General features: G+C 41.8%; 1 protein-coding gene across 5 annotated transcripts in view; it reads right to left on the reverse strand.

The window, feature by feature from the left end:
- The window catches only part of LUZP2 (leucine zipper protein 2), a 917784-nt gene that overhangs the window by 250101 nt on the left and 641647 nt on the right, over positions 1-26036 (reverse strand). The window contains exon 1 of one of the 5 annotated variants that reach the window (XM_068259739.1): positions 10574-10922. The exons of the other annotated variants lie outside the window; for them this stretch is intronic. Coding sequence (XP_068115840.1) covers positions 10574-10807 — 234 coding nt within the window. The 5' untranslated portion in view covers positions 10808-10922. Of the gene's footprint in view, positions 1-10573; positions 10923-26036 lie in introns of those variants that run through there. 5 annotated transcript variants of the gene reach the window in all.

A 26036-nucleotide genomic window follows, 5' to 3' on the forward strand; every position in this document is an offset into this window, starting at 1 on the left:
CTGCACTGCTGGCTGTAGTAATTGTCTGCTTGACGTTCGAGCCATTCTATCTATTTAAAGAGAGTCTGAAGCGAGAATAAATCTTGCTTCAGACCTCATAGATAGCAGGGGCACGTGTGCCCCTGCTACACCGCCGCTATCCTGCGGCTTAACGGGGGTCCCTGATCCCCCAAATCCCCTCCGTAATGCGGGGGAGCACTTCCTGGTTGGGGCAGGGCTAACCGCCGCAGCCCTGCCCCACGCGCGTCTGTCAACGCGTATCTCTGCCTCTCCCCCGCCCCTCTCAGTCTTCCTTCACTGAGAGGGGCGGGGGAGAGGCGGCGATGCGCCGCTGATAGACGTGACTGGAGGCATGGCTGCAGCCGTTAGCCCTGCCTCCAGGAGCGACCAAGTCTGTGACCAAGTGTCACAGTGGGGGGTTTGGGGGTGAAGGGACCCCCGTTTTGCGGCGCTATTGCGGCGGTTTAGCAGGGGCACACGTGCCCCTGCTAACTATGAGCTCTGAAGCGAGATTTATTCTCGCTTCAGAGTCTCTTTAAAAGGACCACTCCAGCAGAAAAAAGCAAGAAATTCTGGACCAGTCTATCTCTTCATGGGGGTTATCAGGGATTTCTTTGTTTTCCCGAAGGGCAATTGCAAAGTCTAACTGCCAAAATAGTGTACAAGTGAGTAGGGAGGCTGGCTGGTATCTTACTATTTTAGCAGTTGAACTGCCATTTAGGAAATGCTTTTGAAAACAAAGAAAATCCTGAGAATCACCTATGAGGAGATGGATTATTTGAAAACTTGTCGGTTCTGTCAGATTTCAGCTCCTTAATGTTTTTGCTGGAGTGGTCCATTAAAGAGAAACTGCAGTCAAAATAACATAATAAATAAAATAGCTTATGTGTCAGCGCATCTTATATACCGAAGGTCTGGCCAGGTGCCCACCCCACAAGCTCTTACCGTTCTGTATACAGCGCCAAAGATGGATGGAGGAGACAAAGTGCATCGCTGGATCGGTAAGAGCTTGCAGTTAGCTGGGAGTATAGTCAGTTTAGATGTGAGTGTAGTCAGTGTAGCTGGCAGTGAATTCAGTGTATCTAGATTAGTCAGTGTAGCTGGGAGTGTAGTCAGTGTAGCTGGGAGTGTAGTCAGTGTAGCTGGGAGTGTAGTCAGTGTAGCTGGGAGTGTAGTCAGTGTAGCTGGGAGTGTAGTCAGTGTAGCTGGGAGTGTAGTCAGTGTAGCTGGGAGTGTAGTCAGTGTAGCTGGGAGTGTAGTCAGTGTATCTAGATTAGTCAGTGTAGCTGGGAGTGTAGTCAGTGTATCTAGATTAGTCAGTGTAGCTGGGAGTGTAGTCAGTGTAGCTGGGCAGTGTAGCTAGTATAGAGACAGGTTTTTTTTGTTTGTTTGTTTTTGTTTTTTTTCGGTGTGGGGGGGGGGGGGGGGGGCACAAGACACCCCTTTACTATAGATGCACCAGGTTTAATATTTTTCTTTTTTTCTGATTGTTGCCCTCTTAATCTAGGTAAGTCTTATATGCCAAAAAAAATCAGTGTTTGCCCATTGTAAAATCTTTCCTCTCCCTGATCTACTTTCTGTAATGTATCACAGGGAGCAACATCTTTAGTGCTGCAGAGGCAGGTGATCTTTGTGGAATATATTTGTTTACGGACAGCTCTTAAACAGGAACTGAAACCCCCACTCCTCCAGGGGATACTTACCTCGGTAGTGGGAAGCCTCTGCATCCTGATGAGGCTTCCCCCTCTGCCCCTCGGCTTCCCCCGAAGCCACAGCAGACAAGGATGTCGCCTGTGTCCAATATTTACCTTCGCCTGCTCCAGCAAAGGCTCAGTAGTGGCTTTCCGAACTGGCTTAGGTGGAAATAGCTGAGCCTGATTAGGTCCACGAGTCACCTGCGCAGTAGAGTCGACCCAATTGGGCTTAGCTATTTCCGTTGCTTCACATGGATGACTGAACTGCACACTTGTTATGCAATTTAGCATCTGGTCTGCTGAACAATGAGCTTCTTCCAGCTGGAATTTAATGCAACAGAGTGGTAACATGTAACTACACACGTGACACACAGGTATGGTGGTGGTGGTAACATGGCAGCAAGAAACTGTCTCAAGTCCTTGCTGAGTGTAGCTGCCACTGCATTCAGTTGTGCCTCAATGGTATGGACACCTCCCCTGTGACCATGTCCAAGCTCTTGTACCTCCAGCATCTGTATGAGAGAGGCCTCCGCTACCCTGCTGCTTGGAGACAGTGAGTGCAGTGGAGCAGGATGATGTCATTAGGTTATTCAAAACTATATCAAGGTATGTGCACGTTCCATTTTTCTCTCAAAACATAAATGTGGCCATAATGGTACAAATCCATGGCCAATCAATCGTTTCCACATTAATTCAACTTGCCTACAGAAGAAATTCTCATAAACATTTTTGGCTCTCTTCTCATTAGGCTAACACTCTACAGGTGCCTATTAACAGTACAACCTTGCGGCTTATCAATCGTTTCGCCCAGGTAATCAGAAATTATGGTTGTGACCATTAATGAATTCCCTCTAACCAATTTTATCAAATTAATGGAATTGATTTGATCATATTGGTTAGTGGGAATTTGGCTATTATTGGGCACAACCAATCTTTCCGATAATCAGAAACAAATCAATCGGCCACAAAATTATACCCTCAATGGCCACCTTTACAGTGTTAGAGAGATGCTTGAGAGGCACCTTATGTCTACTGGCTTATACATATTGTTACTGGCCTCAGGAAGCGTGCCCGAACCCGTGGAGCGCGTTTCCTGTGCTTTAATCAATTTCTTTGTCTCAAAAGAATAATTTTTGAGGTAAGCCACCTCACTCCATTTGAATTTTATTGTATTTTTTACCTACATTTATATACACCTGGGTGCCTCTTTACCCCTATTGTGCTGAGCTACAGTATACCCCCTCACAGGCAGTGGTGAGAGGGGTCCAGTCTGGCCTCACATGGTGGACGCCACTGTCAGAGCCAGCTTTTTACCTCCAAAGAGAGTGACCACCCCAATACATGTTGGACCACCCTGAGTGGAGTCCAGTTCATTGGTTGCCCACTCCCCCCCCCCCCCCCCCCCCGCCAAAAAAACCTGCCTCTGTGAGTAGACCTTTTACATATTTGCACTTCATCCCACTTATTGAACATACTACGTTATCTTGGCTCCTGTGTTTGTTTTTCTGTGTTTTTTTTTCTTAGAGCGCCGAGACACCCCACCCTAACCAGAAGAGGGCCAAGAATGTTTAAGGGAAATTTTCCGGGAGCTCTGAGTTTCTCTGTAGACAAAATGAATGAATGTGATAACGAAACAAATTTCACACGTTGCTGTTATTACAACTGATCCTGGACATCAGTTTTAAAATATCCCCACAAACGAAGGCAGATTTTCATATTTCCTATCACACATCTATGTTGTGCCTTGTGGTTATCTTATCTACTAACGGTATGTATTAGCTCTTTCTGCAATAGTCAGAATCCAAGCAGGATCCAATAAGAAAAATATGTTATCTATCATCATTCCAAGGGCTGGGCGTGTCAGAGTGCATGGCATCACTTGCTAAATATGTTTTTATCTTCTCTTTAGTTTACACTTTGATATATAGGAGAACCCCTGCCTTAGATGACATCAACTAGTTACAGGGTAATTTAACTTGTAAAACGCATTGCTGCAGAAAAGCTTCACAAATTAATTTGGCCCGTACTTGTTGTAGTGATTTAATGGTGATGTTTCCAGCATTATACTGAGATGCAGATATGTTTCCTCATGAAAAATTGATAGCCTGCTGGTTGCAAATGTTCTTTTTTTTCCACTGGAAATATAACAAGCTGCTCATTCAAGCTCGGATCTGCCTGGATTTTACCGAGCAGGAATATTGGCTCTAAACATTTGTGCTTCTAACCCAATGTTGTATAGCGTATATAGCAGTGTATCTTTTCAAGTTTACCCAATATTCGTCCTCAAAACAGCTTTGCACTCTTTCTGGAAAGGTTAAATATTTATCACTTTGAGGGTCTTCTTAGTGTATATTTATATTTGATTATCCAAATTGCTGGGCCAAATTTACTTTCCTAGAGCTATCCAGTGGTTCCAGCTATACAATAGACACAATTCTATGTTTATATCCTAGTGACTTCTTGATCATATGTACTTCTGAATACTAGACGTGCTTGTCAATCACCACTTCTTTCAGCTGTTGCATAGGCATGCTCATAGCTTCAGGTATACTGTCTATCCATCTTAGCCTCTCCCGTCCACTTCTGATTTTGTCCTCAATCTCTCCAAACATCAAGATGTGCTGATTTATGGAGTTCTGTTCCTTAAACAACCTGCCAGCCTGGAAGGCTGAAAAAAAACAAAACAAAAAAATGGCTGAAATGACTTGTACAGCGCTGCGATTTAGTGCAGCGCTGTACGGGGGACAGCTCTGTCACTGAGCTGTCCCCTGTAGTTGCTCACAAATGAATCTTTCTCATAGGCTGATGTCTATTAGAGGCAATCACATTGATTGGCTCTCAGGGGGTAGGGTGTTAGGGGAAAAATTACTTATTAAAAATAACAACATTTAAATAATAATAATAATTTAAAAAAATACCAACGTCACAGCAGCAGCAATCAGATGCCCCCAACAGAAAGCTCTGTTGGTGGCAAGAAAATGGGGGCAGGTACATTTGTGTGCCAAGTTGTATGGCTGTGCAGCGCGTTGTGAAAGCTGCAGTGGCCTGAATTGTAAAAAAATGTCCTGGTCACTAGGGGGGGGGGGGGGGGGGGGTGTAAGCCTGTGGTCCTCAACTGGTTAGAGTTGAGAATAGGTCTTTAATTCTAGGAACCCACCATCTTTGCTAATTCTTATCTATTCTTAAAGTCTATCCATAATGCCCAGTTCTGGGAAGTATTTCTCTAACAGAACTTCCTGTAACAACAGGGTCTCTTCTACCTGCCTTACAGTCTTTAAATATAAAAAAAAAAATGTGTGTTTGTTTACATATATAAACTGCTCAAAAAATAAAGGGAACACAAAAATAAGACATCCTAGATCTGAATGAAACAAATATTTTTATTAAATACTCTGTTCATTACATAGTTGAATGGGCTGACAACAAAATCACACACAAATTAACAATGGAAAGCAAAGTTAAATCAGCCTATAGTGTTTTTCCACTTTAATTTTGAGTGTGACTCCAAATCCAGACCTCCACGAGTTGATAAATTTGATGTAATGGCCTTAAAGGATACCCGAACTGAAATGTGACATAATGAGATAGACATGTATATGTACAGTGCCTAGCACACAAATAACTATGCGTTCCTTTTTTTCTTTCTCTGCCTGAAAGAGTTAAATATCAGGTATGAAAGTGGCTGACTCAGTCCTGACTCAGACAGGAAGTGACTACAGTGTGACCCTCACTGATAAGAAATGCCCCTTTTTTTTACCTCTTTCTTGCTCTCAGAAGCCATTTTCTGCTAGGAAAGTGTTTTATAGTTGGAATTTCTTATCAGTGAGGGTCACACTGTAGTCACTTCCTGTCTGAGTCAGGACTGAGTCAGCCACTTTCATACCTGATATTTAACTCTTTCAGGCAGAGAAAGAAAAAAAAGAACACAGCATAGTTATTTGTGTGCTAGGCACTGTACATACAAATGTCTATCTCATCATGTCACATGTCAGTTCGGGTATCCTTTAAAACAAGACAAAATGAGGTTCAGTAGTGTGTGTGTGGCCTCCACGTGCCTGTATGACCTCCTTACAATGCCTGGGCATACTCCTGATAAGGTTGCAGATGGATCTCTTCCCAGACCTAGACTATGGCCCAGTGCACACCGAGCGGTTTTAGGAGTGATCCGCCAGTGAAAACGCTTGGGTAATGTATTTCAATGGGATGGTGCACATCTGCGGTTTGAGGTTTTTAGCAAACCGCAAACGTGCCTCCTGCTGCACGTTGGCGGTTTTCAGAAGCGTTTCTGCCTCAATGTAAGTATAGGAAAAACGCAAACCACTCTGCAAAACGCTAAATCAGAGCGGTTTTCCAAGCACTTTTGTTACAGAAGCTGTTCAGTAACAGCTTTTACTGTAACAGTATTTGTAAACTGCTACACAAAAACGCTCCCAAAACCGCTAGGCATCTTTAGAAAACGTCTCTAAATATGCATAGAATCGCTCTGAAATCAGCTCCAAAAACCGCTAGCGTTTTGACGATCTGCTAGTGATTTTGGTGTGCACTGGGCCTAAAGCATCCACCAGCTCCTGGACAGTCTGTGGTGCAATGTGGCATTGGTGGATGGAGCAAGACATGATGTCCCAAGATGTGCTCAATTGGATTCAGGTTTCGGGAATGGCCGGGTCAGTCCTGGTAGTGCCTACATGTTCTGGACACTATGCCGACAGACACAGCAAACCTTCTTGCCACAGCTCACATTGATGTGCCATCCTGGATAAGCTGAACTACTTGTGTGGGTTGTAGACTCTGTTGCATGCTACCACTAGAGTGAAAGCACCTCTAGCATTCAAAAGTGACTAAAACATCAGCCAAAAAGCATAGGAACTGAGAGGTAGTCTATGGTCACTCCCTGCAGAACCACTACTTTATTGGGGATGTCTTGCTAATTGCCTATAATTTCCACCTGTTGTCCATTTGCACAACAGCGTGTGAAATTGATTGTCAGTGTTGCTACCTAAGTGGACAGTTTGAGTTCACAGAAACCAACAGAAGTGTGAATGACGCAGAGAAGATCATCGGGTCTCCTCTCCCACCTCTTGATTTCCTCCACTCCGCTAGGTTGATGAAGAGAGCCACCATGATCTCCCGGGACCCCTCCCACCCAGGCAGTCGCTAATTCGAGCTCTTACCGCTGGGCCACCGCTACAGGACCTTAACATCCAAAACCACAAGGCTGGAGAACTCCTTCTTCCCCCAAGCGGTTTAGCTGCTCAACTCCAACCTTCCCTGTCGAGGCCCGCCTACTAGCATGCCCTAGCGGGTCGGTCGGCCAGCGCTCGCCATCTGCCTGCCCTTGTTCCCAATGCCCAGGATGCAGAGGGGGGGGGGGGGGGGGGTCTTTGTCATCATTGTCGTTGTTGGCATTGTTTATTTTTCAATGTCGTTGTTGGCATTGTTTTTCATCACCTTTACGATGCCTTGGGACTGTTATACAAGGAGGACATATCTATACCACTACTGTAGTTTGTAACCTGTATAAATTGTTAATTGTATGTGCTGTGCGTCTGTCCTCATATGTCTATGCCAAGTGTACCATAAGCAATTCCGAGTATGGCTCTGCTATACTTGGCGAAATAAAGTGATTCTGATTCTGATTGTGTTATTTAAATGTTCCCTTTTTTTTGGCAGTGTATTTATGGGTAATCACTGCACATATTGAATTAAAGGAAACAGTCATTCTGGCTTGGTACCAGAATGTTTTTTAACTTGGTTATCTCACCAGATGTGTGTCCAATCTTCTCATATCTCCCCCAGCATAACTTAAAATGTCACTAGTGTTTTTGTGTTTTATGCCATTTAGTAGCAGTTTTAACTTTTTTTTTAGCATGCTCCAACACGCACTCTGCATGAGGGACTACAGTGGCAAATGGAGGGGTGGCTAATCAGTAGGTTTAGACCAAAAATCGGGGGTGAGCTTATGTGTGGGGTGACTTATCCATACTCAAATATTATACATTTCTGGAATATTTATGGGGAATGTTTGCAAAATACATAGGATCCTAGGTAAAACGTTCATTTTTTGCACATACATACATCTCATCCAGACAATGTATAGAGGTAGAGGGCTTCATTTTTTCAACTCACTGTTTATGCTTTGCAACTGAGAGATAAGGTTTTCAGAGAAAAGTATTCCATGTTGTCAACAAATATGGATGAACAGATGGGTCAGTGAGTCCATTTGCCATTTAGCTTAGGCTTAACCTCTGCAGCGCTTATTTCCCCAATTATAATACTATGGGTGTTTCTCAAACTAATTATGTTTTACATTCGAGTCAAGGATAATATTCAGATGATGCATAGAGAATCAAGCTGTTCCCTTAGAGAGACATCTGACTTCTTTTATGTTGTGATTCTATCTGCTGTATCTGTTATTTAACAGCTGATTTCTAATTCTCTTTTTTTTAATAAATTCTACAACCATTGATTTATAAATCTTCTTCTAATTACCATCTTTAGTGAATCCCACTAAATTTGCTTATTAGTCTCTTCATCATGATTCACAAGGATGTATTCTTCCAGGGTTTTTACTAAATCAGATGTCAGCATTGGTTACTAGAATTTTTTCTATTCACCAGTGATTTCAGTGGATGGTGGGGAGAGTTAGGATTCCGTCCGTCAGTGGTTTAGCTAGAGATCATTAACTTTCAAAACTTTCATGGGGCCTTCCAATGGTGGCACTTTTAAAGTAACTTTCGGGCATAAAATCAAAAATAAATAATTTATTTTTATCTGGTAAACAAGTAATGATGCTATCCAGGCAATCCAAAAGTAAAAAAAAAATCACTATTACTTTTCTTGTTGATAAATGATCATTCCCCCAGTTTACCAGACTCTTGTTCGGAACATTGCTGCACATCGGAAGTTGCAGGATATGCCGGGTTGTCTTTTTTTTTTGCTTCTTTACTCCTTACTCAGACTTAAAGCGGACCCAAACCAAACATTTTTTTTTTTATTCAAAATATTTAGTTGCACCACTCTGACACATACAAAGATAAATAAACACTCCTTCGAGCCTATGAGCATTTCAGTGCATGTTTTTCACCCTTCTCTTTTCATAACTAGAGTTATACAGGTGGCAGCCATTACTTCTGAGCTTAGTAGGAGGTTTTAGGTTATGGGTGTGTTTGTCATCAGCTACCCTCCCTCACAGGGGCATCATCTATGTGAAATCTCACACAAGCTGAGATCACCTCCCTTGTGACATCATCATCAGCAGCCCGTGTTTTGTTTTTGCTTTTTATCTCCTCCACCCGTCTGCTAGATTCTGTCCCGGCAATATAAAAGAAAGGGAAGGGTTCCTCCAATAAATGTAAAATATTTTATATTTGTCATCATGCAGCTGAAAAAAAGCTGCTATTTATTATTATAGGTTAGAAAATAGATTTTATTTTAGAAATCTTGTATTTTTAATTTGAGTCTTCTTTAACTAATGAAGCCTGATTGGCTGAAGCCTCTTTCTATTCTGTTTTCCCCTCCCACACCTCTGATCCTCTCTGATTGGCCAATATTTATCATGCTGCGATAATGCACTTTCTATTGCAGAGCTGGATGGGAGTGCCTGAAGACTGGGAAGAGGGTGGGTAATGCATACACAATCAGGCAGAGGAGAGTAAGGGAAGAAATGACATCAGAATTGGCTTCAAGATAGACACAGTTAAAATGGAGAATCCCAAGAAGGATTTTCTCTTTTTTTACTATATAAAAATCATTAAAATCAAACCATGGACAGTGCAATACATATGTTATATAAGTAGATACATATTTGCTCTACTTACATTTGTGTTTTTTATGAGATAGTATGGCTGACAGCTCCTCTTTAACCTCCTTGGCGGTAACCCCTAACGTAGATCGGGGTAAGCCGCGCAGGAGGTTTTCTCAGGCCCTGCTGGGCCGATTTGCTTAATTTGCACTTTGCTAGCTGCGTCAGCACACCGATCGCCGCCGCCCCGCGCTCGATCGCCGCTATCCGTCGCGCCGCGCTGCCCTCCCCCCCCAGACCCCGTGCGCTGCCTGGCCAATCAGGCCATTGACGTCCCGACGTCGGTGACGTCATCCCGCCCCATCGCCATGCCGACAGGGGAAGCCCTCCAGGAAATCCCGTTCTTTGAACGGGATTTCCTGATCGGAGATCGCCGAAGGGCTATCATGTAGCGAGCCCTGGGCTCGCTACATGATTTAAAAAAAAAACTGCTGCACTGCCTCCTGGCGGAATTTTTTAGACCACCAGGGGGGTTAAGCAATACCACCTGCCCCTACCCTATGGATATGATTTAATTAGGCAATTTACATTCTTATGCAATCAACACTGCTCATAGTTCATAGGCACTGAGACAAAGTCAGAGGGTGGAGAAACACAAGAAAGTTAATGGTGAATACATTCAATATGGAATAAAATGTGCAATTTCCCTCCAATGGATATTAAACCCTTCAAGTATACATTAGCAGTGAATTGAATAGGTACTTTGAGCATGTCTAAGCACGCTAAAGGTGTTAGAATTTTTTTTTTTAAAGAGAAGTCCACCACCTGATCCCAAACCATACTGAAACCTGCAGCAGCAAAGAAACCCTCTTTAATATGTTTAATTTGCTCCAGCACAAATCCCAAAATCGTCTATCAGTCAGCATATGTCCCAAAAATGTATGCGATTTGAATTTTAAAAACGGCTTGTATTTTGAACCGCATGTGATATGCAGAATAGAGAGGGATCTGGAGGTGATGATGTGTTTTCCACAAAGGAGATGATAAAACACAGAAATACTATGAGTCCTGTACAGAATATTATGTTAACAGTATGTAAATCTCAAATGAAACAAAGAGAGGTAAAAAAACTACTCACAAACCCAGGTTGCAAGTTAGGCAACGACGGTTTAATGCTTCTGAAGGAAGGCATGTCTTTTCTCTTGAATGTGCCAACCTCTGTACATGTAGGCAGTCGCTCTCCAACCCAAAAAAATATTGTGGATAATCTGCACTTAGCACACAAGCAGGGCTGTTTCTTGGGCAGTGCAGGCAGGGCGCCTGCCTTGGGTGCAGACCAGAAAGTAGAAGAAGGGAGACTCAGGCATGGCATAACCACCAGGGAGCTGGTGATGAGCAGTGCAGCCAAATGGAAGAAGAAAGAAGATCATCAGTGTGATTAGTTTCCTTGATTCCTCCTGGGCTTTGTGCATCCAATATCAAGTCATCATCACGGGGTCTGTGTGGTTGCCTGGCAACAATGTAAACACATATTGAGGAGCTCAGCAGAGCTCAGTTGTTATAGCTATAATGGCGATTCCTGCTAGAAGTGGGTTATACCACTGAAAACTAAGTAGGCAGCAGTTATGGTTGTGAAATAAAAGTAAAAGAAAACCACCCTTAACAAATGGATTAGCCTCCCAGTCCGTCATTCATCACTATTTACATTACATGTTGTATTGGTGAAACCATTCATTTAAAAAAAAAAAAAAAAACTTTTTACACTATTTTAGAAGGTTGTTGAATAGTTTTTGCATAAACCACTTTTTATTTTTTTCCTCATTCGCGAAAGAACTCATTTAAAGTAAACCTGTAAGCTAGGAAAAAGAAAAAAAAAGCCTCTGGATCAGTCTCCCCCCCAAAAAACAGCAACAATAATATGTACCTTTGCGGCTTGTGTAGGCGGAAATATCCAAGTCCAGTCAGGTCCACTGTACTGCGCAGGGGCAGACTGCTCCCGTCTGCATAGTAGAGCAGACCCTAACGGGATTGGCTATTTCTGCTGAAACCCAAGATGCTGCTGATGGTAGCAGGAAAAAAGGGCGCCGGCTGAAGGTGGACGAAAAGGGCGCCACCATAGACTTTAATGCAATTATAGTTAATACAGTAAAAAAGCAGAAAAAAGGGCGCCGTGAGAAATATTGTTAAAAACATTAGAACATTATAGTTTTTGAAGTATGTTATTATTTTAGACGCTTGCAATGTTATAGTTTTTGACATATTTTGTTTATATTTACAAATTTTACGTTATCAAAGATATCATCGTTACTATGTGTAAAAGGGTGTTTGTGCAGTGGGAGTGGTTAGGGTTAGGCACCACCCGGGCAGTGGTTAGTTTTAGACAACACCAGGAGGAGTGGTTAGGGTTAGGCACCACCTGGGCGGCGATTAAGGTTAGGCACCACCGGGGGGTGTTTAGGGTTAGGCACCACCGGGGGGTGGTAAGGGTTAGGCACCACCGGGGGGTGGTTAGGGTTAGGCGCCACCAGGGGAGTGTTTAGTTTTAGGCGCCACCAGGGGAGGGTTCTGTGTTTGGGTTAAGCTGTATTGTTGAATTGCATAATGATATTTAATGTTAATATCTTTTCGTTATTATTTCTCGTCTGATTTTACAACAGTGTTTATCATTAACAAAGCTTGACAACAATGTTTATCGTTATCAAATTTTGTTAATAACCCGGCGCCATTTTGTTATCAACTCGGGCCCTTTTTTCATGCACGCCAGCTGATACTGTGCCTGTGTGAGGCTCCTGACAAGTGCCGACAAGTGTTTTTTGGGGGGCTGCCAGTGCTGGATCCCCTCTGGTGAGGTGGACGGGTGAAGTCTCTCTAGGATCCTGAAACTTCCCACTCCTGAGGTAAGTACCCCCTAGTATCAGCTTAAAATGCAAGTGCAGCTGGTGTAATTGAAGCTGTGTGGGAGTGTCTTGCCACTCTGCTGGTTGCGGTTATCCAGGTATTTAGCTATGTCAGTATTACCATTCTGCTTTTTCCTGGGCAAAGAGATTACACATTCATCTGCTATTAATTAGGGTCACATTAATCTGATTGCTCCTTGGGTCTGCTAAAGCTCGTCTTCTAGCATCTATCTGCCATGCCATCTTGGCTATACACCATTTAATTAACATTGAACTAAATAGTCTTATATTAATCCTTAAAGGCAACCTAAACTGAGAAAGATATGGATTTTTCCCTTTAAAATAATACCAGTTGCCTGGCTCTTCTACTGATCCTGTATCTCTAATACTTTTAGGCCTCTTTCACAGTGGGATGTTGCGTTTGATGTGACGTTAAGGTCGCATAATGTGCCCCTAATGCAACGCATTGAAAGACTATAACTTGGACGTTATAGTACGTTCTTTAGCTCTGCATTTGGTGCGCCGTTTTCGTCACACAGTGACGGAGCGAAAACGGCGCATGCATTAGATTTAAAAAAAAAAAACTTACTGAGCATGTGCAACACACAACGCAGCAAATGTATTGCTAAACGCACAGCATGCAGCACTTTCTAAATATTGCTACACATTACACACAACGCAACGTGTGCACTATGAATGTCGCACAGACTTTGTATTGCTGTGCGTAAAATGTTCTAACGTGCAACTTTAACGTCACACTGTGAAAGAGGCCTAAGTCACAGTCCCTGAACAAGCATGCAGAGCCGGCGCTCTGACTGAAGTCAGACTGAAAAAGCTGCATGCTTGTTTCAGGTGTGTGATTCATCCACTACTGCAGCCAAAGAGATCAGCAGGACTGCCAGGCAACTGGTATTGTTTAAAAGGAAACATCCATATGCCTCTCAGTTTAGGTTCCCTTTAATGTTCCATTTTAAAATAAATCTTTTTTTTTTCAATAAAGAGGTATAAAGAGACTTGGTCAGCGCAGTGGCACAGCGGATAGCACACTCACCTTGCAGCACCGAGTCCCAGGTTTATATGTTTTGCCTGTGTCTATATTGGTTTCCTCACTGGCACTCCAACTTCCTCCCAGTTTCCAAAAACCTACAGATAAGTTAATTGGCTTCTCTCTAAATTCGGCCCTTGATGACAATTGGCCCCATATGGTTATGGCAGACATAAGGTTGTCAGGGGCAGTTAGTAACATGACTATTTACTCTGTAAAACTACTTCTATAGATTTCAGCACTATAGAAATACTAAATAATAATACACCGTAAAACGCACATCTCAGAGGTCCTGATGCAATTACATCGCTTGCCATCATTAAGGGGCTAGCTGAGTTTCCACTAGGTCTGGGTGTTATTTCTATTGTGAAGTATTGCAGACAATAATAAACATACGCTATCTAGAGCTGGGCAATGTACGTCAATGTACGAGCAAGCACAATGTCCGGAAAAGAGCGACACACTACAGTTCTTTTTCCACACACTTACACATACACAGAAATACATTAGAAGAAAACAGCTCAATTATTTTCAATGGGCAGTCTGTTCTAATGTGTTTTTCACATCCATAAGTGCACATGAAAAAGCAGACATTCGGACCTAGTGGAAATGATTTCACATGCAAATATGTTTTTGCATGATTCAAGTAACCCATTTGAGAATGCCCTCACCTGGCCAAAAGAAAAGAAGATCATTTTGAGAAATGACTTCTTTTTTACCATATAAATGTTTTTCTTATGAATAAGTTAATGTATAAATAGTTAACTTAAGTTGAGTACACACGTACGCTAACGATCGTTCGAAAACGAACGATAACGACAACCGAACCGATAATCGTGCGTTCCAAATTTTCCAACGATCGTTTTTTTGGACGATAACGCCCGTTATCGTTCAATCCGACCGATCCAACCCGGCTGATTTTTTTGAAAGATAATCGTTCAATCGTTGCAGTGTGTACAAAGATCGTCCGATAATGATTATCTGTGGAGTAGTACGCATGTTCTTATTGCCTGTCATAACGTCACTTCCGTTTGCGCACGCATTTTTTTATCGTTCGTCGTTCAGTACTTTATACTTATATCGTTCACGTGTGTACACAATCGTTCATTCCGAACGATCTTTTCGGCCTAATTTAAATATCGTGTAAACGTCACGAATCGTTCGTAACGAACGATCTTTATCGGACGAGTATACGAACCTTAAAGCTTTCAGGTATCCCCAAGCACCCCAAGGTTTGAAATGATAATCACAGCACATGAGTACCTCTTACTCATAAAGAAATAAATGTAAAGACGCACTCATAAAATAAAAACTAATAAAAAATAATTGCAACCTCCCCTAAAAAGTATTTGTCCCACACCATAATCATCATCTTACATCATGTTCTAAACATTTAAAGTGGATCCTAGGTGAACTTTTACTCATTGCATAATTGTGTTCCTTTCATATTGTTTATAGGGCATTCCTCAAGCCAAATAATTTTTTGTTTTTGTTGTAATACTCTAATTCCCTATAAACTAAATAAACCACACCCACAGGTTTTCAGAGAGCCTTGGTAGTAGCAAGGGCTCATGGGAGCTCAGTTTGGGCAGGAGAAGGAGGAGGTGTTACTAGCCATTGATTTCAGAGGCAGAGGGGAGGAGGGAGGAGGGGGGATTAGGTTTTTGTCACAGGCTGAGTGCTCAAGATACAGATAAGCCTGCCTTCTCTGTAATGTTTACAAACAACATGGCTGCTGTCATTGTATCACAGGAAGAAATAATAATTTTCTATTAAAGCTGTTTGCAGCTAGATTTGCTGTGTAAACTATCTTACCTTTAGATAAGATATATAGACAAGTTACTTGTTATAGTTAGTTTTTCATCTCGGATCCGCTTTAAATCCTAGAGGGCATTCAATACCATGAGGCCTAATATTGTTCAAGTGGCATGGTGCTGAATAAAACTGATAAAAAGCTAAATAAATCACCTACTTAACCACTTCAGTCTTCAGTCATTTTTCACCTTATGCATCTGAGCAATTTTCACCTCCCATTCATTCGCCAATAATTTTATCACTAATTATCACAATGAATTGATCTATAGCTTGTTTTTTCTGCTACCAATTAGGCTTTCTTGGGGGGGGGGGGGGGGGGGGAGGGGTACATTTTGCTAAGAATTATTTTTTTCTAAATGCATTTTTTTAAACGGGAATATTAAGAAAAAATGGAGGAAAAAAATCATTATTTCTCAGTTTTCAGCCATTATAGCTTTAAAGGGACCCTGACCTCAAAAAATAAACGAAATTTGTACTTACCTGGGGCTTTCTGCAGCCCACCGTAGGTCAGGAGGTCCCCCGGCATGGTCCTGGCTTCTCTCCCGGTCCCTCTGCCGCATACCACACTGCGGACACCCGGGCCAGGTGTTGGGCTTCCACTTCCTGAACCCGGGACACTCTTCGTCATCACATCGGCCGCTGCACGTCATTACAGTGGCCGGCGTGACAGTACTGCGCATGCGCAGTTAAATCGCGCATGCGCAGTACTGTCACACCGGCTGCCGTGAAGACGCGCAGTGGCCGACCTGATGACGAAGAGCGTCCTGGTTCAGAAAGTAGGAGCCCGACACCCTGCCTGGGTGTAGGCGGTGCGGTATGCAGCGGAGGAACCGGGAGAGGAGCCAGGACCACGCCGGGGGACCTCCTGACCTATGGTAGGCTGCAGAAAGCCCTAGGTAAGTACCAATTTCGTTCATTTTTTGAGCTCGGAGTCCTTTAAAATAATACATGCTACCATAATTACAACCCATGTATTTTATTTGTTCATTTGTCCCGGTTATTACACAATTTAAATTATGTTCCTATCACAATGTATGGTGTCAATATTTTATTTGGAAATAAAGGTGCATTTTTTCAGTTTTGCATCCATCACTATTTACAAGCTTATAATTTAAAAAGTATTCATAATATACCCTCTTCACACACACATTAAAAAAGTTCAGACCCTTAGGTAACTATTTATGGGTTTTTTTTTGTTTTTTGTTTGCTTTTCGTTTTTGATTTTTTTTTTCTTTTCATTTAATTTTTTTTTCTTTTCATTAAAAATTTGATTTGCGTAATTTTTGGTGTGGGAGGTAAACAGTTAATTTTAATTGTTGTAATGTGTGTTTATTTCATTTAAAAAATGTATGTAGATATAGTTTTACTATTTGGCCACAAGGTGGCTACAGTCAAACATTTTTTTTAATTTTTTTTAGTCCTGGAAGCGAGCGCTTCTAGGAAGTATAAGGAGAAAGGACATTTTTTTTTTCTTCAGAAAGATTGCGACTTCTTAAAGAAGCTGTTGGTCTTTCTACTGAGGACTCATATCAATGAATATGTTCCCATTCATTGATCTCTGGGCTAACGGGGGGCGGCACGGGAGTGCGCTGGCGCGCCTGGGACATGACTGTCACGTCCAAAAGGCTAAAATGATTAAACATCAAAATGAAGCTTCTTAAATCTCAGGTCTATTATTTAGCAAATGCAGTAAGTTAGAATTTGCATGGCAATTGCAAACAACAATATGAAAGCTGATTTAGTCATTAAACTGTGTGTGAAGAAGGTGATGGCTTATGCAATAGAAGTTGTCTTTTGTTTGTTTCTTGTTTTGTTTAACACATGCAACTGGCCCAGCATGTGTAAAAAAACATTTATCACGATCCAGAGATGTTCCTGTGCACCTGTGGAGCCTTACTAGTCTACGCACATTTGATGTACTATGCCTTGGAATTCTGCCTAATCTTGCAACCTTCATGCTGTAGTAAGGGGGTATTGGCAGCTGATATTCTGTATTGAAGTTTGAGCTGATGGTATGGGTGGACATTAATTTTATGCACAACAGGATGCCTGAACATTTCTCAAAGCCTTACGTCCCTGACTCCCTGTGAGTCTGAGCACACACTTCCCTAAAACCCAGTGACTATGCTATCACCTAGTAGTGTCACCCGTCTATATGTCTTTTTTAACTGGCACAGGCAATGAGTTTCTGTGCTATCCTTGTGTTTCTATAGGTTAATTGACCCTAACATACACCAAGGACATCACATTGCGAGTCATGCTGAGTGACAGAGATTTAATTTCAAGTGTTGGTGGTGTATAAATTGCTAATAATAGTCGGCTGTTGAGGAATTTCACTGCATTATGAACAGATGGGATAGAGGGGCAGGAGCTTCAACTTATCTCTATGAATAATCTCTGATTGATCAGATGCTTCCATGGAAAAAAGGGATACTGCTGTGCGCTATTCTAATTGCAGCATCTGTTCATCTTTCCCTTCTGGAAGAAAGATTGTGGTAGGTCTTCGATTCCTAAAAGCCAACACACCTTGGTGTCTTGAGGCTTTTTTTGTACGTGACTTTGCACCACTTTTGTATCACTTTTTTTTTTTTTGTTTCTTCTTAGCTCTTGAGGCATTAGCACAGTCTGTACATTCCTCAAAAGCCAGCTGCATACTTGACATCACATGGGTTCTAATTCATCATTCTTTATTTACATACAAAATACTCATGAGTCCGCTAATTGATTTTAGCTCCTCGCCTTTTCAGGAATATCCCCAAGGCTTTAGCCTATTCAGCAATGCAATTTGTACTGTCAAACACAAAACAAGTCATGGCATAGATTTTCTTCTTGAATTAGAATATGCTAATGATTTTAACAAAAAATGTTAAAATGGTAAAAAAAAAAATCACAACAATGATGACAGTTTCTACTATCAAATGTATACAAAAGATAAAGTTAAGAGGAGGCAATACAGCTGTAGATCAAGCTTTTCTCTCTATAGGTGGCTGCATCTGCAAGAAATTCAGCCATCCACAGTGACTGCTTAATCTGATGATCGTGCTGGCCGATGCCTAACCATCCATACTGTGCAGGAAATGTTAGAAATACCTACATGCCAACTGGTACATGGGATATAGGCATGCTGGTTTTAGTCCAAAACTAGAATGGCTTCTAGATGGCCAGATCCATAAGACACAGGCTTTACTGCAATAAACCAACAAGAAAGGTTGCCAGTGAATACCACAATTTCATTAACTAGATTAAGTCCAGGTGAGATAAATAATAGACCAAAGGCAGCCTATAAGCAATCCAGGAATAAGGCCGGTTTCAGACTTTAAACCGGCATTAGTGATTGTTGCATCATGCCCGACGCACCACATTGCACCATCAAAAACAGGCCTTCAGCGAACATTGCGCTATTGTGAGGTGTTCCATGCCTGGCCACTGCAACGCGCGCTTGTCATCACTTCCTGCTTCAGGCATGCAGGAGTGCACAGAAGTGTATTGTTAAAATACGCTACCGCACATGCCTGCCGCAACGTCACTTTCTGTTCCCCCACAGTCCTTTGATATAGTCACGGTAAGCGTTGCCTAGCAACTGCATGACTTCTTAGCCCTCCTTACAGCCATCAGTGGCACAAAGACAGGCTGACCCTTTCCCTCCACTGTGGATTCCCTCCAAAGAACCGAACAGTCATGATTAACCACACCTCACCTTCCTTCCCGCATCCTAGGCCCCTCGATGAGGTCTCATGTCCCCTGTTGACTGAACTGGGCTGGGCCCTGGCTGCCATATAAGAGGGACACAAACTGACTTAGGCTAATCCTAACTGGCAGCCACTACATTCCAGGTGAGACCTGTTCCGGACAGGACAGTGTGATTGCTACTTTCTGCCAGTCCCAGAGCCATCTTTTTGTTTGTTTTTAGCCACAACTACACATCCGTTTTTTTTCTTACAGAAAATGTTATTATATATATACAAAATTCCTGTGTACAGATGAGATATACATATCTGATTGTAACTGTACATCTGATTTTATAAATAGGGTAACTGATTTACTGCAGCAGCACAAATAACTGCTGTGGACTAGGCCCTGCTATTACCGATATGCAGGTTATTTATAATGCCTATTATTTGATAAATAGAACATTTTATCATAATTTCTCTTTTAATTATAGTTTAAATGTATTAGGAGTCGGAGCATTTTTTCCCCGACTTCAAAATTGCTCTGACTGCCTCCTCGACTCTGACTCCAACACCACAACCCCGCCCATAGAGGAGGTTCCCAGGAAGCAAATTTTACATTGTCCCATAAACACAAGTAATTGCAAAATTAGAGATCACAATTTCATTTTTGCATTATGATTTTGCATCGTAACTGGGCATTTCAATGCAAAGTTTTGATCATGCGAAATTGGCGCTCAACACTATTTTACATGCGATTGTAGTGTTTGTTTTTCGATATTTTTAGAGGAGTCAATGTAGGGTAATTAAAAAAACAAAAACATAGTTGTCCACATGCATCAGGAAACTTATTTCACCAACACGTTTTGATTGTGGTTTTCTAAAACCCTTAAGACGGTTACACACTGGTTTTGATCTTTCTAGTAAAGAAGACTGCTAATTTCTACATCTAAATGCAGTAAGAAGCTTCCTTCTTACTACAGAAATGGCAAACAATTGTACGACAGAGAAGATGAAGAGTGTCTTCTTGTAATACAAGTCTCAATGGAGTATCTTTTGTAAAATATAACTTTTATTATAAACAAAGATTACAATTTCTGGCATATCAATAAAGCCTTTAAAGGCCAAGGGAAATTTAAACAAATACATTACAGTCTCACATTTGTAAAATAGACTAAGCACTTTTACAAATTCGCCTTAATAGCAAGCAGAATTTAAAAAACAAAATAGACAACCGCCATCCAGAGATTATTTTAGGCCCAGTTTATAAGTGAATAAAGCACAAACTTTAGCATTTGAAAGTAGGATATCATCCAGTGTTTTGTAGACATTAATGGGCTTGATCCAATTATCTTTTTCGCTCATGTTTTTTCCTCTGAGATAATTTTTATTTTATCTAAAAAATAACTTTTCAGCATTCAAGGCCTGTACCCATTAAGCAATTTTTCCAACGATTTTTTAAATGAGGAGCAATAATTTCCACAATCTCGCAACGTGGGTACAGGCGGGCGATTACATGAATGACGTTTGGCGACGTGGCAATAACTGTCACAGCAAATCGGATCTTTAAGATACCCAATGACTCCACGCAAAGTACCACGATCGTTGGACTTCCCTTTCACGCCCATCGTATGTACCCGCCTGCACCACGATGGATCGCGGACGGCGCTGGGATCCATCTTTTCAGGTCGTCAGGTAAGTATTTGGATTTAACAGTTGAAGTGCTACAAAAATATGTAATTTCTTGTTTAGTTGGAGCTTTAATCATTTTATTGATAAGGATTCAAAATGTCACCTTTGAGAAAACTGAAAATAAAAGTGAATAAGATATGGGGCATTGTGTGGTTTTAAACCACTTTTTCAGGAGTCAGATGGGCAGACAAAATCAAAGAAAGAACTGATTTGGTGCAGAGGAGGGGAAACCATTAAGAATCTAATCAATACATTGTTATGGGTAAATATAAGAAGGGAAGACAGGAGTTTGGGGGAAGAAGGAGAGAAAAGAGAGATAAGGGTCAAAGGGAGCGGGAAGTGAGGGGAGATGTGGTATGAGAGTTTCTTGGGCTGCAGGGAGGAAATAGTAAGGAAAAAATTGAGGAAACCTCACCATTTAACAGCAAATCATTTTTCAACGCCATAGGGAGCCTCCAATATCCGCCAGTGCTCACAGGTGGACAAGGAAACAATTTACTGAATTAATTAGGTTCTCCGCTGTTCTACAGCCTTGGACAATGTTGGTAGTTGACATATCTGTAAGTCTGTAGGGGGTTGATTCATTAAAAGTGCGCTAATATTACCACACATACACAAAGCGCTCAGTAATATTCCCGTAGCGTACACGCATAACTGCCGTGTGATAAGCTCATAGCACATCTGCGGTACTCCAGTAACACAGCTGCTACAATGGTAACTAACGTGGTGTAATATTAGCTTAACCCCTAGTTCCTTAAGGTAGCCAGAATGGTAGCTGTGAGGATCAAAGCAGGCATAGGGTGTAAAATCAATCAGTCCACAAAACAAAGGCTTAATGAGTCATCAAACATATTACACAGTAAAAAAAAAAATTAAAAAAATTAAACCACTCAGGCATTAAGGTTAGCAAATGTTAGGGCCGATGCCAGGGATCTTTGCTAAAAGGTATGGAAGCAAATCAGGAGGAATAGAGATGGCCCGAATGGTTCGCCGGCGAACGGAACCGCAAACTTTTCCGGAAGTTTGGTTCGCATCCATAATGCACCGTTAGGGTCAACTTTGACCCTCTACATCACAGTCAGCAGGCACATTATAGCCAATCAGGCTACACTCCCTTCTGGAGCCACTCCCCCCTTATAAAAGGCAGGCATCGACGGCCATTTTACTCACTCGTGTGCCTGCAGTAAATAGAGAAGGGACAGCTGCTGCTGCAGACTCTCATAGGGAAAGTCTAGTTAGGTTCTTGTAGGCTTGTTAGCTTGCTCCTTGCTGATTCTTATTGCTAAAATAGCACCCCACAACAGCTCTTTTGAGAGATAATCTTGTTCTTGTGATCTTTTTTTCTGTGTGTCCCACTGACACTTGTGTTGCATAGACAGCCTTGATAATTCATACTGTGTGTGTTCCACTGCCAGGCCCAGCACATTCAGTGACTACCTGTGTGTGTGACAGGTGCACATTGTAATACCCAGTACTGCATATACCTACCTACCTATTGTTCACAGTGCACCCACCCACCTACGTGAGTTGAGCGCACGCAGTGTCACTGTGCCTGTCCACTACCCGTCAATGTGTGACAGGTGCACATTGTACTACACATCACTGCATATACCTACCTACCTGTTCACAGTGCACCCACCCACCTACCTATGTGCATATACCTACCTTTTGTGTTCAGTGCACCCACCTCATCACTGCATATACCTACCTGTTGTGTTCAGTGCACCCACCTACCTACATGAGTGCACGCAGTGTGATATACCACTCTGTGCATACCTGTTAACTGCACCTGTGTGACTGCACATTGTATTAGTCAAGTCAGTGCATACCTTTCACTTCATCCCCCCGATATGGACACAACGGACAAAACAGGCAGACCCAGAGGAAGGCCAACCGGCTGGTCTGTGCGAGGTCTTGTTGATGTGATTTCGTGCGGCCTTGGCCCAAAGTACAGTGCTCAGAAGAAGGCACGTCCCATCAACTCCCAAGATTGTCAGGATGTGGTTGACTACTTACTTCTGTAAGCTCCTTCTGGCAGACGCTGATTGTCATTAACTCTTGTAAGGAGTTTGAGCAGCGCTGTTCAGAAAGGTGTTCACGTTTTACATTTGTACACTACGGGAGCCTTGGTATGTCTTTTTTGAGGTGGTAAAGATCAGCAGCAGCAGCTTGGAGCAGAGGAGGATTAATCCTGTGTATGGCAGGGGGCGGCCAGATGATCCCATAAGCGCTGAAGACCCACTTGATTGAGGGTCATTGTATAACGGTGAGTGACCGTTGTATAACGGTGAGTGGCCACTGCGTGGGGTGTGGTGGTGGTGGTATCTCACAGAAGTGGGCAAGTACAGCCCTCCTGTGTTGAAGACGATTGGCATCCAGTGCACTTGCTGTGAATAAGAAGGGGTTGCTAGGACTTTGAGTGCAGCTTTTTGGAATTATTTGAACATATAGAAATAAGAAGTAGGTTTCTTCCAGAGTAAAATGAACCATAAATTACTATTCTATGTTGCTGTCACTTACAGAAGGTAGAAGAAATCTGACAGAACTGACAGGTTTTGGGCTAGCCCGTCTCCTCATAGGAGATTCTCAGTTTTTTGCTTAGTGTCAAAAAGCTCTTAAATGAGTAGCAGTTGTTTTGTCCAACTGCCAAAACAACTGTGCTGCAAGCAGGGAGACTGACCAGTATCACTGTATAAATCCTTTTCAGTGAATGTCTTTATAAAGAATAAAAGCTTTGCTGAGAATCTTATTTGTATGTGTACATGTATTTAAAATTTTACAATTTTTGCGATACTGGTCCTTTAAGGAAAACACGAGTCTCTGTAAGAGGGTACACAGACCTGCATAGTGGTTAATGGGGCGAGAGCTTATTCAGTACAACAAAATGCCAACACCGTGAGATTAAACAAATGCAATTACTGTGATAAGAATCCAGCCCATCCACGTCACTCTCATTACAGCTGAGCCTAGAGGTTAGCTTCTGCTTCAAAAAAAAAAGTCCAATCTGGTTATTTAAAACAGACAGAACAAGAGAGTTCTTTTTTGCCTTTTACTTTACGGTTAATTCTATCTGCGCAATGACACTCTACCATGCCAAGCGGAGAACGCCACTACTCACTTCTTTATATCAAAGACACACAACGGCAAAGATGTCATTCAAAATTCCTTTCATGAACAACAGCAATACAACTGGGACCTTTTATCTCAATTAAAAAGCTGAAAACCATCTGTCTCTGAATTAATTACAACCACTGCAACTTCAGATAACATTTCTGGATGTATCAGAATATTGACTCTGTACATGACTCATCCATCCTGTGTTTTTAATATTAAAGGCATACACCATGTTCGTTAAAAATAATCATTTTAAATGCCTAATTGCATATGAGCTATTTCATTGGAAAATATGTTTAAATTGCCTTTCTAATTCAATCAGTAGTACCCTACGCATTTTCATAATGCTATTATAACAAAAACGCATTGCCACAAACATTTCAAAGTACAGTTTGCTGCAAGTCACAGTAGGGTACACTGTTTGATGCCCATGATGCCCATCATTTAGAACTGACTGGTTAGGTAATGACCATGAGCGTGACGTCAATTCAAATACCCTTGCCACTGTCTATAACCTTAAATGAAAATTCCAGGTCAGTCATTTCTTATTCATTTTTCTTCTAAATTCACTATCATATTACTTCTTTCATCTGATCTTTTTACGGTAAGTTCTAATTACCAACATGTCTTGGAAGTTGGTTATTGGTATATTAGAGTGTGGGCTTTGAAATTTAGTTTGCAAGCAACATATGCAGTGATAGAGATTTAGCATTCCTACTAAAGGTGTCTATTAGGACAGATTCTCCACCCATCTCCATCAATCTACATTTTGTTCCCGCACACAACTATTAATAACACTAACTACAAGTAAAAATCATGCTTTTTTTAACAGAGCAATGCTGGTTCTAAAAAAAAGAGAAATACAATCCTAAGTCAGCAGATGACTCTGAACCGACTACCCATTCCATGCATTATTATGATGAACATATTTCATTATTACAGACGACTTGTCTCCAAGTTCCTAGGCTGCTTCCTCATCCTGCTTGGACCTCACAAGCTCAATTTAGGCTGTTTTGTTGCAGGGAAAATAATTTGAGGGAGAAGTCTACATAAAGTCTGTGGGAAGGAGTTGGGGATGTTCTGTGTCTTCCTCTGTATCACAACTATGGCAACCATGTCTTCTAGAGATTTACAGCCTATTACTGTTTGAGTCTCTACCTGGGAAATGTGCTTTCAGAAAAGAGCACAAGCAACGTTCCTGTTGCTTCTACGTCACTAAGCAAGGTAAGTGTAATTGAGTGTAAGTAGAATCGTTTTAATAACTTTTTCTGCCTGCAAGCATCCAGTAGGTTGGGTGAATACAAGTATGTTGGACTCATTATTTGCTAGTCATTTTACCTATCTTCTGTGGCAGATCGCTAAATGATGTGGGCCAGCTGTCAGTGAACTGAATTCTCACCCTACACTGTGCCAAACAATCACCTCAGTGAAGTTTTCATAAGACGTAGCGTTTTTTTTTCATTTTGCAACAGATACATCTGACAAAAGACTGACATCAGCGTCCTTCTGGAGATTGGTTACTGGCATGTAGCAGAAAATAGCATTAAGGCACCATTCCTTTATCCAAGTTCCTTAATACATGCCTAATAGGCAGAAATGTTTCACATGAGAACAATTCCTTCAAAGTTGAAAGCATTAATAGTCAAAGCGTGAGTACAAATGACATACTTACCAAAGATGTGGGAAGCCTCTGGATCGTAATGAGGCTTCCCTAGCCATTCTCTGATCCCGTTGTGTCTCAGGGACCTTTCAAAGAAAGCCAGCAAGGCCTTGTCGGTAATCTGATTGGGTACTGTGCCTGCACAGTAAGCCAGAGCAGCTTGTGCACAAGAAGCTCCGTGCTACTATGCGAGAATGACCGCACTCATGGCAGGAGAACAGCATGGTCTTGATCAGCTGGAGGCAACAGGAGATCAGAGGATGTCGTGGGAAGCCTCATTATAATCCAAAGGCTTTCCTATTCTTTTTTTACTTAAGGCTCGTACATATGTCCAACATGCACACAGCCACACAACAAACCTTACAATCTGTATGTCCACATGCCTAGATGGCTAAACAACCACAACTCAATAAACATACTGCGCATACAAGAGGAATGACGGACTACACATTCAAAATAAGTACAAGTCTTTCAAACAACTTGTACACACCAGCTGCATAATATCAGACCAACATAGATCAGACAGTTGGATCGGGCAAACACGCCTGTTATCAGTTGCTTGTCAAGTTGTTTGCATAAAGTCAGATGATAATCAGGCTGCAGGTTGGTCTGTGTGTACTTAGCTTCAGCAAGTCTACTTTATTGGAGTAATAACAAAAAAGATACTACAGATCAGTGCACTGCACAAGGCAGGAAAGTCACAGTACAAT

The sequence above is a fragment of the Hyperolius riggenbachi genome, chromosome 11 (assembly GCF_040937935.1).
Source record: "Hyperolius riggenbachi isolate aHypRig1 chromosome 11, aHypRig1.pri, whole genome shotgun sequence".
Classification (NCBI taxonomy): Eukaryota; Metazoa; Chordata; class Amphibia; order Anura; family Hyperoliidae; genus Hyperolius; species Hyperolius riggenbachi.